Source organism: Diaphorina citri, unplaced genomic scaffold (assembly GCF_000475195.1).
Source record: "Diaphorina citri unplaced genomic scaffold, Diaci psyllid genome assembly version 1.1 scaffold592, whole genome shotgun sequence".
NCBI lineage: Eukaryota > Metazoa > Arthropoda > Insecta > Hemiptera > Psyllidae > Diaphorina > Diaphorina citri.
The window spans coordinates 49,596-64,690 of record NW_007378026.1 but is presented as its reverse complement, the minus strand read 5'-3'; the positions used below and the strand labels follow the sequence as shown (position 1 = coordinate 64,690).

The 15,095-nt window shown below is 34.5% G+C and overlaps 2 protein-coding genes across 2 annotated transcripts; both read left to right on the top strand.

The window, feature by feature from the left end:
• Window positions 1–5,721: 5,721 nt before the first annotated feature.
• Window positions 5,722–8,272, top strand: LOC103510379. Its single transcript, XM_008475031.3, has 2 exons — window positions 5,722–7,301; window positions 7,863–8,272. The coding sequence occupies exon 1, from the start codon at window positions 5,927–5,929 to the stop codon at window positions 7,289–7,291; it is 1,365 nt and encodes a 454-aa protein (XP_008473253.1). The 5' UTR covers window positions 5,722–5,926; the 3' UTR covers window positions 7,292–7,301; window positions 7,863–8,272.
• Window positions 8,273–12,847: 4,575 nt separating this feature from the next.
• On the top strand, window positions 12,848–14,797 carry LOC113467929. Its single transcript, XM_026824439.1, has 4 exons — window positions 12,848–12,911; window positions 13,197–13,374; window positions 14,302–14,393; window positions 14,765–14,797. The coding sequence occupies exons 1-4, from the start codon at window positions 12,852–12,854 to the stop codon at window positions 14,795–14,797; spliced, it is 363 nt and encodes a 120-aa protein (XP_026680240.1). The 5' UTR covers window positions 12,848–12,851.
• The last annotated feature ends 298 nt before the right edge of the window (window positions 14,798–15,095 follow it).

The window sequence follows — 15,095 nt, the reverse complement described above, 5'->3', positions numbered from 1 at the left end:
GTACCCTATAAACGAAGATGGAACAAGCCCAACATTTACTTTGCCGAGGTAAACCGGATAAATGAATTTTTCTTTTCGAACCGATAACCAATTTGCTTTGTTCAGTGACCGGTTCGATTTGGTTGGGAAGTTGTTCCTTTTATAGCCATACAACTACACACAAATCATCCATAGTTATTACGTGCAAACACCCCATGTGAACGGATTTAGTAATAACATGATTTTCCAATATTTATACATATAACTTTATGCAGTCCACATTTTGGAAAACACGCCTAAGGGCAAAGCAATTAGAAAGTTTTGCCTTTTGCTGCTTTAGCATATTTATACAACCACAGCAACGAAATATTTTAAATGATATTTTAATTCGTTTTTGGTGTCCCCATGATTATCACACATAATATTATCAAAGATTTTCCCATCGGCATCGCCTGAATCGATGCGGTGTGTGAACTTTTTGTAGGAAAATACGTCAATAAAGAACCAAAACAATATTGAAGCTAAGCTTGCATATTGAATGCCCGGACTCAATAAAATATTCCATACAAACATTTCGGTCTACCATAGCAGATGAAAAAGTTCAGACTCGGGAAAGTTGATGATTACTTTAATGAAGAAGAGCTTTAATTATAAAATCTTATTGAAATGTTGGCGAAGTATTGATGTTTTCTTATTAAAGAGAACCGAGTGAAAGCATTTTCCAAGTTGAAATATGTCTCTTTGTTTCAGGAGCGTGAAGACTATGAGGTAAAGTTTGTGATCGAGGATGGCCGAGGAGGCGGGCAAGGAGTCAAGTAGAGAAAAACTTTTATTCTACACAACGGCTTTCTTCATTCTCCTGGCCATCTTCAGTCTGTTTGGTTTTCTCTTCCTCGTACCTTTTGTCATTGAACCTGCATGTACAACCATTATGAGAGAATTTGACGAAGTTCCTGCCTCAGTCTGTTTGGTTTTCTCTTCCTCGTACCTTTTGTCATTGAACCTGCATGTACAACCATTATGAGAGAATTTGACGAAGTTCCTGCTTCTACATTGATCTTTACCTTCTTCTTTGGATTTAACTTTCTCTCCGGTCCTCCTCTCATCTGATATTTCTTTCCTTTTCTCCCTCTAACTCTCTCTCCTTATCTCTTTAGCTTTCGTTTTCTCCCGCTATATTTTCCTTATTTCCTTCACCGTTATTTCTTTCTCTCTGATCCTGAACTTGAATTATTAGAAAACTACTGAGGGAAACTAAATTACATTTTTATATAAAGAAACAAACAGTACATTTTTAAATTAAATAAATAGAAAATGTTTTTGTATAGGTAGGTACATATATCTAAGTAGGTATATCATATAACTTGGAACATATTATAGAAGCATAAGTGGCGACAGTAAAAGAAAACTATAAGTAATACGGGGAAAAGTTATAGTTCACAGAAACTCCCTCTCTATACCTAGTAAAGGAAGGTACGTATTAAGTTGAATATGCTTTTATAATATTAAGGGCCAATTGGATAGCATTTAACAGAAAGTAAACCAACTTTCAAAACCCGCGAAAAAACCTTGAAAATCCGTAACTATCAGGTATTTTCCTTATGACCAAAGCAAAGGTAGGCTCTTTTAATTCTTGGATCATTTTGGACTGAAATATCGTTTTTAGGTAGGTATGTAAATTATTCAATTGACTTTTTCCAACTTTAGAGAACAACGCCAACCAGAGAAAAGCAGTAAGAGCTGCTTCCAAGACCGTCTACTGGCAGAAAACATCAGCCTCAATTGACTTTTTCCAACTTTAGAGAACAACGCCAACCAGAGAAAAGCAGTAAGAGCAAGACCGTCTACTGGCAGAAAACATCAGCAGTAAGATCGCAAAAGGATAAATTTTAATTCGAGGGAATTTTACTTTTTTGTCCCTGTATGATTTCCCATTGCTTTGTAGTTTTCGCCTTAATTAATTACAATGTAAATAAATAGGGGTGGCCTTTGATGACTCAGAAAGACTTAAACAAACAAGAAAGGTTGAATGCCCGAGTAGGTACTGTCCCGTCTATGAAAACAAAAAGAGACGTATTAAAAAAAAAAAGGAAAAAAATCAAACGTCTACTCATATACCTTCGCCTTAGAATCTCTCCAAGAGTGTGAAAATTTCATTCAAAAGGCTTAAAATTCCCGGGCAACTATGTCACTATGGATAGCAGAAACAGCTGAGAGCTGACCTTTTTTATTTTGCCAGCAGGGGGATGATAACAGGATTCCCCTTTATCTCATGACCTCAAATAAATATCCCAGTTCTTTCGTGAAAAACTTTATTTATTTATTTTTTTTTTTTCATTTTATAGAATTTCAATTAATAAAATTTGAGCTCCTTTAATTGAAAATAAATAAATAAGTAAAAATATAGATAGTGAAAGTAATATGATATTGAAAAAATAGATGGAAAAATGGTTGATAGTATTGTGATGAAAATACAAAGGGGTAGATATCATTCCACTTGTAGTATTTGGTACCTATATTATAACAATGTAACTTGACAATATTTTATACTTAGTTATATTTTCCCTTCAAAGGCGCAGGTCATATTATCGACCTTTTGCAGAGAAATACACAGAATTTTCGTCCCAGTTGTGAAACAGTTTTCAAGTTTGAAAAAGTTTTCGAAAATGGAAATTTTCTTGAACAAATATTTTTTGCAATTATGTTAACACTTTTGTGATAGATTTTGTTACCTTGCTGTGTTTTTAGTGCTTATCCATGAATTTTCTTGAACAAATATTTTTTGCAATTATGTTAACACTTTTGTGATAGATTTTGTTACCTTGCTGTGTTTTTAGTGCTTATCCATAATTACAATGTAAATAAATAGGGGTGGCCTTTGATGACTCAGAAAGGCTTAAACAAACAAGAAAGGTTGAATGCCCGAGTAGGTACTGTCCCGTCTATGAAAACAAAAAGAGACGTATTTAAAAAAAAGGAAAAAAATCAAACGTCTACTCATAAACCTTCGCCTTAGAATCTCTCCAAGAGTGTGAAAATTTCATTCAAAAGGCTTAAAATTCCCGGGCAACTATGTCACTATGGATAGCAGAAACAGCTGAGAGCTGACCTTTTTTATTTTGCCAGCAGGGGGATGATAACAGGATTCCCCTTTATCTCATGACCTCAAATAAATATCCCAGTTCTTTCGTGAAAAACTTTATTTATTTATTTTCTTTTTTTTTCATTTTATAGAATTTCAATTAATAAAATTTGAGCTCCTTTCATTGAAAATAAATAAGTAAAAATATAGATAGTAAAAGTAATATGATATTGAAAAAATAGATGGGAAAATGGTTGATAGTATTGTGATGAAAATACAAAGGGGTAGATATCATTCCACTTGTAGTATTTGGTACCTATATTATAACAATGTAACTTGACAATATTTTATACTTAGTTATATTTTCCCTTCAAAGGCGCAGGTCATATTATCGACCTTTTGCAGAGAAATACACAGAATTTTCGTCCCAGTTGTGAAACAGTTTTCAAGTTTGAAAAAGTTTTCGAAAATGGAAATTTTCTTGTATGCTAAAGCAGCAAAAGGCAAAACTTTCTAATTGCTTTGCCCTTAGGCGTGTTTTCCAAAATGTGGACTGCATAAAGTTATATGTATAAATATTGGAAAATCATGTTATTACTAAATCCGTTCACATGGGGTGTTTGCACGTAATAACTATGGATGATTTGTGTGTAGTTGTATGGCTATAAAAGGAACAACTTCCCAACCAAATCGAACCGGTCACTGAACAAAGCAAATTGGTTATCGGTTCGAAAAGAAAAATTCATTTATCCGGTTTACCTCGGCAAAGTAAATGTTGGGCTTGTTCCATCTTCGTTTATAGGGTCGACACTGGATAACATTGATGATGCTCTGAGTGATCCTGGAGGAGGAGACACTTCTCCTGTCCCCTGAGATCCACTACGTAAGTAAACACTAACCTTCCAGCAACTCCTGAGTTCCACTACGTAAGTAACCACCAACCTTTCAACAACTCCTGAGATCCTTAACTGTGAAATTTTTGTAGGTACCTATAAAACTGTTGTGCCTTAAAAAAGAGGAAAGAGAGCGAGACCAAAGTTAAGGTGAAGAGATAAAGTTCAAGAGAATTTGAGAGAGGAGGGATGGAGAAGGGAGGAGGCGTTGAATAGAGAACTGTAAAGGGGGGATTAAAAGAGGAAAATGCCGAGCCAAAATTAAATTGGGACAAAGGCAAAGTGAAACAAGAAGAAGAAGGCCTATAATAAAGGTGTGTCCAAACATAGTTGACCGGCCCTCGATCGACGAGATAAATGTCAAGACAGTGTGGACGTTTCAGTCAACATTGACGGCCGGTCGACTATGTGTGGACACATGGGGTGCAATAGTCCTACATACTGGACAATCGATCTGCAGTCCTGTATCACCTAGAAAAGTATGAAGAAACCCTGGAGGATATTCGAGTGGCATTAGATTTGGGTTATCCAAAAGATATCACCTACAAAGTAAAAGAAAGGTGATTGTATTTGTATTCTTCATAGATTTATTGCTTACTTAATTGCTAACACCATTTGCTGAAAACTTTTCGGAAAAGCAACAAAAACAGCATGTAGATGAATACGTCTGTGTTTGCCAAAATCATGCACTGCCAATAAACAACAAAACTTTAATAATTGGATTTGTGGCGCATTCGAATTCACTGTAGCTGTAGGTACAAGTTCTCGACTTTTCCATCTACATAATTTCGACGGAAGTATCTATTATTACGAGTATAACAACACATAACACTTCAAGTTATGAACAGCACCTGAGGGGTATATGTTTGTATGGAATATTTTATTGAGTCCGGGCATTCAATATGCAAGCTTAGCTTCAATATTGTTTTGGTTCTTTATTGACGTATTTTTCTACAAAAAGCTCACCACCGCATCGATTCAGGCGATACCGATGGGAAAATGTCAATAAGATTTTATAATTAAAGCTCTTCTTCATTAAAGTAATCATCAACTTTCCCGAGTCTGAACTTTTTCATCTGCTATGGTAGACGGTAGACGGAAATGTTTGTATGGAATATTTTATTGAGTCCGGGCATTCAATATGCAAGCTTAGCTTCAATATTGTTTTGGTTCTTTATTGACGTATTTTCCTACAAAAAGTTCACCGCATCGATTCCACCGCATCGATTCAGGCGATGCCGATGGGAAAATCTTTGATAATATTATGTGTGATAATCATGGGGACACCAAAAACGAATTAAAATATCATTTAAAATATTTCGTTGCTGTGGTTGTATAAATATGCTAAAGAGGTAGGTACATAGGTACTGATTTTCTCTAATCACGATCGAATAAACTATGGGCTAAAAAATTCCCGGAGGGACGGACCCAGCTTGTTATTTATGTACCTCTAGTAATTTTCCTTTTCTTCTTTTAATGGAAAGTAGGTACAATAATGTACATTTTGTAGGAGATACCTGAGATTAAATTTTCGTTGTTAATAGTCACAATCTACGACAATGCCGTGACATCTCTCTGTTATCTGACACTGATTTTTTTCTCATTTTTTAATAAGAAAAATTTAGCCATTTTTCAAGAAACTGTTTCTTTTTTCTGTGTTGACACTATAAAAGTTCAACCCAACATTAACTCGGAGGAATTTAAAGCTCTAGTGATTATAAAGCGAAGTTTCAAAAAGTCCTTCTTGATTCCTTCAAATTACTTATCCATGCAATATAATTAGATTATTTAAAATTCACAGGATTACCCAACTCCCACCCAGCGTTATTTTATATTTTCAGTCTTGCCTTGTGTTTCCGCAGTGCTTTGACATAGTGTCCTATATTTCACGTCAATACCCGTGAGCATTATAATGTGGCTTAGTTAACGTTGCTTAGTTCATTTGTTTTCATGATAGACATAATCATACAAAATGCCCAGGAAGAAGAAAACGCCCGTGGAAGATTTGATAATTCCTCCTCAGGATCAGAAGATATGTGGCACGATATGCATCTGTCAGATGACTGCAGTGTTGAGTACAGTAGCTCTTGTCTATCTCACAGTTGCTATTTACATGCCTTACATGAGAGCTGTTCAGTCTGGTATTGACACAAGTCCTGTAATGTGCACCACTACCAGGGCTGTTATAATAGAAACCTGCACATGGGGATCATGTGGGGAATGGTGTCTTAGCAAAACATCAGGGGCATGTGCTCAGATCTATGTCTCCTTGAGACACAACGGATCAAACTTATTATTTGTCAACTGTACAAACTCGGCCAACAAGACATGTTATGGCATAGACCAAGAGAATGCCAAGAAGTACAGATGTATTGCGGACGAGTGCAAGAACTTGACAGGAACTTTCAACTGTACACAAGGGACTTGTATAAATATTACAGATGCTTTTGAGTGTGATTTCAGGGAAACCGATTCTCCTCTAAAATGTTCGGGGAGGAGGGGTAAAATAAATTGCATAGCAATGCACGGGTTACAAAATTGTGTTCGAGGGACTTGTGAACGCATTCGGACACCTTACAATTGTGATAGACGTTGTGTTGATATTCCTACTCGAAATAAAAATGTAATCGTGTTAAGTGGAGATAGGGTTTATTTATCGCAGTGTCAGAAAGCGGTTTTGTTAAATAATACGGAGCAGGAAATATGGACCGAAGACCAAAATAACATACTAATGGCTTCTTGTTTTAATGTGAATAATACAAGTCGAGGTATAGAAGCATTGGATTGTATCAATGGTTCTGTGCTAGACAGAAGTGCCTTAACAGACTTAACCAACTTCACTTTTCTTAATTATTTAAATATTTATAATGCCACGATTTTAGACAAGGATAGACAGATAGCTCCTCCTGAGCAGGATTTGCTCCTGGCAAATGAAAGTCGACTTCTGATTAACTTGGAAGGGTGTGTCAATACATTACGAGATGAATGCAAGGAGTTCCTACGGGAGTTTGGTAAGGATGGAACAGATCACAATGCTAGGGCAAGATTCCCATGCTTCTACTCCGAAAAAATCCCTGGCACAGTCATAGCCAGATTCAACCTGAGCGAAACTTATCGCGAGTTCATGATAGGATTCTTTGTGCCCTGTATTCTCCTCATAGTATCCTGCCTAACGCTCATCCTGTGTCAGAGAACAGTGGAAGTGGGAGATGATGCTAAGATGAGATTCAAGAAGAAGGGAGAGGCCGCTCTACATATGCCAATGGATTCGACACTGGATAACATTGATGATGCTCTGAGTGATCCTGGAGGAGGAGACACTTCTCCTGTCCCCTGAGATCCACTACGTAAGTAAAAACTAACCTTCCAGCAGCAACTCCTGAGTTCCACTACGTAAGTAACCACTAACCTTTCAACAACTCCTGAGATCCTTAACTGTGAAATTTTGTTGTAGGTACCTATAAAACTTTTGTGCCTTAAGAAGAGGAAAGAGAGCGAGACCAAAGTAAGGTGGAGAGATAAAGTTTAAGAGACTTTGTGAGAGGAGGGATGGAGAAGAGAGGAGGCGTTGAATAGAGAACTGTGAAGGGGGGATTAAAAGAGGAAAATTCCGAGCCAAAATTAAATTGGGACAAAGGCAAAGTGAAACAAGAAGACCTATAAAGGTGTGTCCACACGTAGTCGACCGGCCGTCGATCGACGAGATAAATGTCAAGACAGTGTGGACGTTTCAGTCAACATCGACGGCCGGTCGACTATGTGTGGACACATGGGGTGCAATAGTCCTACATACTGGACTCCGCACACAGGAATTTCGTCAGAAAAGAACCCCATTTCAATGTACCTAATATAATAATGTAATATGTGGACACGCCTTTAGACGTTTGTGTCTTTTCTTTCTGTTTCAGGCGTTCCTCTTCTTGCAAGTAGTTCCCACAACGATGATCACACATTTTCCTTGCAAGATTATTAGAAACTCCAACAGCCTCTCACCACCTTCAACAACACACGTACTTTTCCATGATCAAATTTCAAATGTTCATTAGAATTTTCCTTCAGAAATATCTCGTACTACTCACGTCAGCAGGTATGAATTCAAATGGTTTTCTACAAGAAACAACAGTAGATTCTTTCAATATTTATTTACTTGACCAAACAAGGACCTTGACGGACTTTGCCGAATTGGTCAGGTCATTTCATTTATTTATTTAATCTAATTTAAATGAGATAACTGGAAAACCAACTAGTCTAATCAGGTTAACAGAATTAACTCTTGCCAAATATCAACCTGATAACATTACCTAAGAGTTGAAATTTCATTGGTCCTTGCAAGATTATTAGAAACTCCAACAGCCTCTCACCACCTTCAACAACACACGTACTTTTCCATGATCAAATTTCAAATGTTCATAGAATTTTCCTTCAGAAATATCTCGTACTACTCACGTCAGCAGGTATGAATTCAAATGGTTTTCTACAAGAAAAAACAGTAGATTCTTTCAATATTTATTTACTTGACCAAACAAGGACTTTGACGGGCTTTGCCGAATTGGTCAGGTCATTTCATTTATTTATTTAATTAATCTAATTTAAATGAGATAACTGGAAAACCAACTAGTCTAATCAGGTTGACAGAATTAACTCTTGCCAAATATCAACCTGATAACATTACCTAAGAGTTAAAATTTTATTGGTGAAAAGAGTGTTTAAAACTGGCAACTTTTTCCAACTCTATGTTTAGATGTTCTATCTACAATTCTACATAGTTGAATTAGTAGCTTGATCGATTTGTAGGAGTGCATGGATATTGGCTCATTGGCTAGAGCGTACCTATCCGCGATTACCGTAATAAGCTCAGTACACTTCATGTAAAAAAACATGTGAAGGTTCAAGACAATAGTGTATCTAAAACATAAATAAAATATCATGACTGTTTTGGCGTCAGAGTAGAAAAAAAGGAAAAAATGCTGAGACTAAAAACGGTGGAGCCTTTATTATTTTCTAGTCCAAGGGACAGGAATAATCTGATTAGAAACAGCACATGGATTTCTCCATATTTTTCTTTTAAAATACTTAGGTAGGTACTTGTATTTCTTTCTGCAAGATTAGCCAATAGGTACTGCCTCATAAAATAAATAATATAATACATCTGATTAGAAACAGCACATGGATTTCTCCATATTTTTCTTTTAAAATACTTAGGTAGGTACTTGTATTTCTTTCTGCAAGATTAGCTAATAGGTACTCCCTCATAAAATAAATAATATAATAGCTATCTCTTCCTGAGCCACTCTATTTCTTCATTGTTTACTCAGCCTTTGAGACCTCTGAGCGAGTGCATATCAAACAGACTTCACATTGTTATACTCTGTAAATAGGCACTTACACTACCTACATATATTTAACGTTAAAAGCTCCTTGCCGTACTTGAGCTACTGAGGGAATCGATTTGTAGGAGTGCATGGATATTGGCTCATTGGCTAGAGCGTACCTATCCGCGATTACCGTAATAAGCTCAGTACACTTCATGTACTAAGAAGCATAGAGACTATGTATTGTAATAAGCATTCACAATAGACAATATTAGATAATAAAATCGTCAATCAAATTATTTTTCCAGTTCAGATTGTCCATAAAACTTGAAGTTAGAAATCCATTTTGAATTCATTCCGATTCCCCTTCACACCCTTTTTTTATTTTAGTTACAAACTTAAACCTAAGCAGAATGTGATATTTTTCAATGAACTAAAAATAGATACAAATGCATGGTATAATTACAAGGGACAATTTTTTCCAGGCTTTCCAGACGAATATGCTATTAGCTTTTTATGTAAACCCTTCTTCTGTAACTTGTAAGTATACCATTATTAAAATTTAATCATTGATATCAAATAATTCAAGGAAATACAAGCAAGAGGAACGTAAGACATTTTCATTGACAAATGACGAAACAAAATTTATTTAAACTATCTATTTATTAAGAAAAGCATGTACATAGGGGTAGCCTTTGTATGAAATGATACTTCATTTGTACGTAGCTTGCAACTTGGAATGTTAAAACGTTGCTTAAACCTAAACGGAAGTAGGTATTGTTCTTCAACTGTTCAAATGTTCAAAGCACTCAAAGACTACAGGCCGACAGGCCCTACTTTGACGGTCCAAATCTATTAGGATTTGGGCCTCATGCAAAAAACAGTTTAGTAAAGGTCTCAGACAATAATATAATGTAACGGTTAATTTATTAGGGGCATTTTATGAACAACTACTTTTATAAACAGGAAAGCAAAATGTCTTCTCGCACTGAAACAACACAAATCTGCATTGGAGGCTTTCAAACAAGCTTTGACCTCGTTGGACGATGGCAAGATTCCGATGGAAAAGAAGAAAAAGATGCAACTGGACATCCAAGATACTTCATTTGTACGTAGCTTGCAACTTGGAATGTTAAAACGTTGCTTAAACCTAAACGGAAGTAGGTATTGTTCTTCAAGTTTTTTATCATTAGTTTTTACTCAACAGATAATATTTAACTGGCTATCAAATGTGAACCTAACGTAATCATCAGATCATTTTTGTACAAAGGTCCCTTGCTTAATTGATAAGCGAACGCAAAAATGCTAGTGCATAAAATATTTAAGTCGTAAGTTTTGTAAGATAGTCATAGTCATTTCTAAAAATAGCCAATCTAAAAAAAAAAAATATTTATTAGAAAATTCGGATCATTAATTAAATTACAAAAAAAAATAATAATAAATGTAGCTTTATTTAAAATGCAATAATGATGAGATACCTATGAGATGAATGGTCATTAATATTGATAAAACTAACTCATTCAACTAAAGTGGTTGTACACATAATGATTAATACTTTTGATATAATTATTATGATAACATTATGTTTAATTTAATGGTAGGTAGATTATTATGTATGAATTATTCATGTGTGGTACCCATGTGCCCTGATAAAATAAAAAATATAAGGTTCGGCCCCATTTAGAAAGACAGCAAGAACAGAAATATGAAGCATCGCACATTGCATAATTTGTTTATTTCCAGGCGACTACACAATACTCAAATCTACAAGTAAAAACTACCCTACCAAAATCTACCTACTTGGTGCGAATTTTATGTGAATGAAAAATAAATAATAAGTAAATACTTACTAACGCCAAGACTGGTAAATAAACAGATAAAATAAATGTAATAAAAATATATAATTAAGTGGATAAAAGGTAGATAGTTTGATGTTAGTGATTAAATCAGTAGGATAGATAAGTTTTTAAAAAAGCAAATAGGCAGGTAGATAATACATTAATTAGGTATATTAAAAATTGTAAAGACTTGAAAATATTAGCTTTCATATTGTTATTCCGTAGGTAGCAGGAGCATTTTTTATTATTATTAACTAGTGCATAAAATATTTAAGTCGTAAGTTTTGTAAGATTAGTCATAGTCATTTCTAAAAATAGCCAATCGAAAAAAAAAAAAATATTTATTAGAAAATTCGGATAATTAATTAAATTACAAAAAAAAAATAATAAATGTAGCTTTATTTAAAATGCAATAATGATGAGATGAATGGTCATTAATATTGATAAAACTAACTCATTCAACTAAAGTGGTTGTACACAATCATAATTATTAATACTTTTGATATAATTATTATCTATGATAACAATATGTTTAATTTAATGGTAGGTAGATTATGTTGTATGAATTATTCATGTGTGGTACTTATGTGCCCTGATAAAATAAAAGGTTCGGCCCCATTTAGAAAGACAGCAAGAACAGAAATAATATATGAAGCATCGCACATTGCATAATTTGTTTATTTCCAGGCGACCACACAATACTCAAATCTACAAGTAAAAACTACCCTACCAAAATCTACCTACTTGGTGCGAATTTTATGTGAATGAAAAATAAATAATAAGTAAATACTTACTAACGCCAAGACTGGTAAATAAACAGATAAAACTAAATGTAATAAAAATATATAATTAAGTGGATAAAAGGTAGATAGTTTGATGTTAGTGATTAAATCAGTAGAATAGATAAGTTTTTAAAAAAGCAAATAGGCATCAGGTAGATAATACATTAATTAGGTATATTAAAAATTGTAAAGACTTGAAAATATTAGCTTTCATATTGTTATTCCGTAGGTAGCAGGAGCATTTTTTATTATTATTAAAGTTATTAATTATATAAAATTATGCTCGTAAAGCATATGCATAGGTTACAAAAACCAGAATTTGCTCTCTGTTTTTATTAGATAATAAATTAGAATTTAGATACACGGATATTTATTTCTTTTCTTTTTTTTAATATAAATTGTTTATTTATTTTGCTAAGCATTGGCTAAAAGGTGGTACTTGTTAAAATAACCAATTAACTGTACAGAATTACCTACATTTATTTATTCTAAGGCCTTTAAAGTTAATTTTTTATACGTTTCAAATGTAGGTTTTAAGAATCAAAGAAAAAAATAGAAACTAGATATACCACGTTTTGTCAATGAGAAAAGTCATGTATGAAACTCCCAAAAGGGTTTTGAAAATTAACAAAAGACATAGCTAGGAGAAAAAAGGAAAGAGAAGGGATGTTCGTTTGTTCGTGATATTTATTTTAATTATTAGGTACCTACTGTAAATCCTTGGTAACTCTGGTTAAAGGAATTACGTGAATATTTTAGAAATGAGAGAAGTTCAAGGATGGAGATAATTTACCAAAACGTGGGGAAACCTTTTTTTAAGCTATGTAAATCTAATACCTCCTTACTACCTATTATCATTTTATTATTTAATTTTAAGTGGGTGGGTACTTAAAAATTAAAAACCTACCTTTTAAACTTCATTCCATAACACTTAACTAAACAGCTTTCGAAAAAGATCACTTCGGATGATGTCACAGACGAAAGAGGATTTCTTCAGAAACATTCAAGTGTACCTGCAAGACAAAGTAAGAAAATTTGCGCTATAAGTTGGCCTAAAGAAGTACCAAGTTACGAGTAAATGGTTAAACTAAAGATATGTACCTACAGGCGTCTCCGCTAATAATAAATACTAAAATACATAATAATAACAACGGTAGTAGAAAGTAATAACAAATAGTGGAGTTACTCGACGTACGAGTAAATTGGCTACAGACTTACGTCTAATAACTATACTTACTGTACCTTCTTCTATTGGGGGAATACAACCTCAACAGTCTTCTTGTAGTAAAATCTAAATTCCGATTTTCCAGGATAAAGACTCGAAATTCCCACAACTATCCCGACCAGAGCAATTATACATTCGGACCCACAGCACCGTGTCCCATAGCGATCAAAGACCAGTGGATGACTACTTGCATACAGCCCATGTAGCGGTTTTCTTGTATCAACTTCTGAAAAGTTCCAATTATTTCAAAAGCAATGACGCAAGTGAGTTTATAAAACTATAAAAGTTTATAAAACAGGAGGGCGTGAGTTCAATCCCAGCCAAGGTATGGAATTTTATCCTCAAAATAATTTGAGAATTTGACCATAATAATAGTAGTAGCCGACTGCTGGAGTAAAGGGACTTTTCAGTCCTATACGAGCAGTATAAATAAGCACTATTATTACTATTACTAGGCGAGGTTAACGCCCTAGGCGTTACCCTTGCCAACACCTAAAGGCTAAACCTCTAGTATTAATAATAAATTATTAGGCAAGTTATAAATACAACGTGAGTTCAATCCCAGCCAAGGTATGGAATTTTATCCTCAAAATAATTTGAGAATTTGACCATAATAATAGTAGTAGCCGACTGCTGGGGTAAAGGGACTTTTCAGTCCTATGCGAGCAGTATAAATAAGCACTATTATTACTATTACTAGGCGAGGTTAACGCCCTAGGCGTTACCCTCGCCAACGCCTAAAGGCTAAACCTCTAGTATTAATTATTAGGCAAGTTATAAACACAAAAATAAATTAGTCTCAAACACCTGAGTTTATCTAAAAACCATTCATTAAAATTCCCACGGGACACGTGAAAAGCTAGATTACTAGTTGAGTTAGCTTTGATGTCAGTAGACATAAGCTGTGTCCACACATAGTCGAAGGCCGTCGATTTATGTCGACTCAAACCGTCCACACTGCCTCGATAACATAGATTCACTTCGTCGATCGACGGTTGTCGACTATGTGTGGTCACCAGCTTAAGATGTTTTACGGGTGGATCAATGTGACTTCACAGAATTGTGGGTACATACTTTTGAGGAGCTCCCATCCTGTTTTTGTGTGAAGTTGCAACTAGCACGTATGGGCTATGGGGTGAATTCCAACTTCCGATTTCAGTTTGAAATAGTCTAAAATATTGTTTTTGCAGAACTGGAAGAGTTGATTGGAGGTTCACTTCGGATGATGTCACAGACGAAAGAGGATTTCTTCAGAAACATTCAAGTGTACCTGCAAGACAAAGTAAGAAAATTTGCGCTATTAGTTGGCCTAAAGAAGTTACTTTACAGTGAATCGTATAGGTATAATTTCACTTCAGATTGTATTTCGTTTCATATTTCAGTTTTCGTAGTACCTAGGTGAGTGTAATTTAGACTCCCTCAATTAAAATTTAAAAAAAAGTAAAAAATACATAGGTAGGTACACGTTAGGTAGATATTGCAACAAATTTAATCATAAAAACATACCATGCCGGTAAGCTTCTCGATGTCGCCGGTATAAAACAAAACGCATGGTTATATTCATTCTATTTATAAATCAACTCAATTTGAATTGTATTTAGCAAGATCTTGTATTTCAAAGCACCACGAGTTCAGTGTTATTTTTGCTCTCAGATTACAAACGCATCCAATGCTCCCGAAAACTGAGCTTCAAAATGAAATTTATCTGTTAAACCAAGTGATTTTTCGAGGATCGAATTTCAACGTTAAATTGGAAATTATTAAAAATTTGAACGTTAAATTGGAAATTATTAAGTTTTGAAGTAGGAATTTGAAAAATGAGAGGGGAAGGACTTACGATTAAGGATTTCAAGTTCTTCAAAGAATATCATGATGAGTTACGTGCTAAGTTGGATGAAAATGATAAGAATAATTTCATGAGCTGCCCCAACGATGAGACTAAATTCATTTACATTCGGGAGAAAATCTCGCAAACTGATTTGAA

Coding starts and splice junctions, on each gene's coding strand:
- LOC113467929 (XM_026824439.1), top strand. CDS start 12,852: ATGATGTCACAGACGAAAGAGGATTTCTTCAGAAACATTCAAGTGTAC. Junction 13,375..14,301: donor TTTCAAAAGCAATGACGCAA/GTGAGTTTATAA, acceptor TTGTTTTTGCAG/AACTGGAAGAGTTGATTGGA. Junction 14,394..14,764: donor AAGTGTACCTGCAAGACAAA/GTAAGAAAATTT, acceptor TTTTGCTCTCAG/ATTACAAACGCATCCAATGC.
- LOC103510379 (XM_008475031.3), top strand. CDS start 5,927: ATGCCCAGGAAGAAGAAAACGCCCGTGGAAGATTTGATAATTCCTCCT.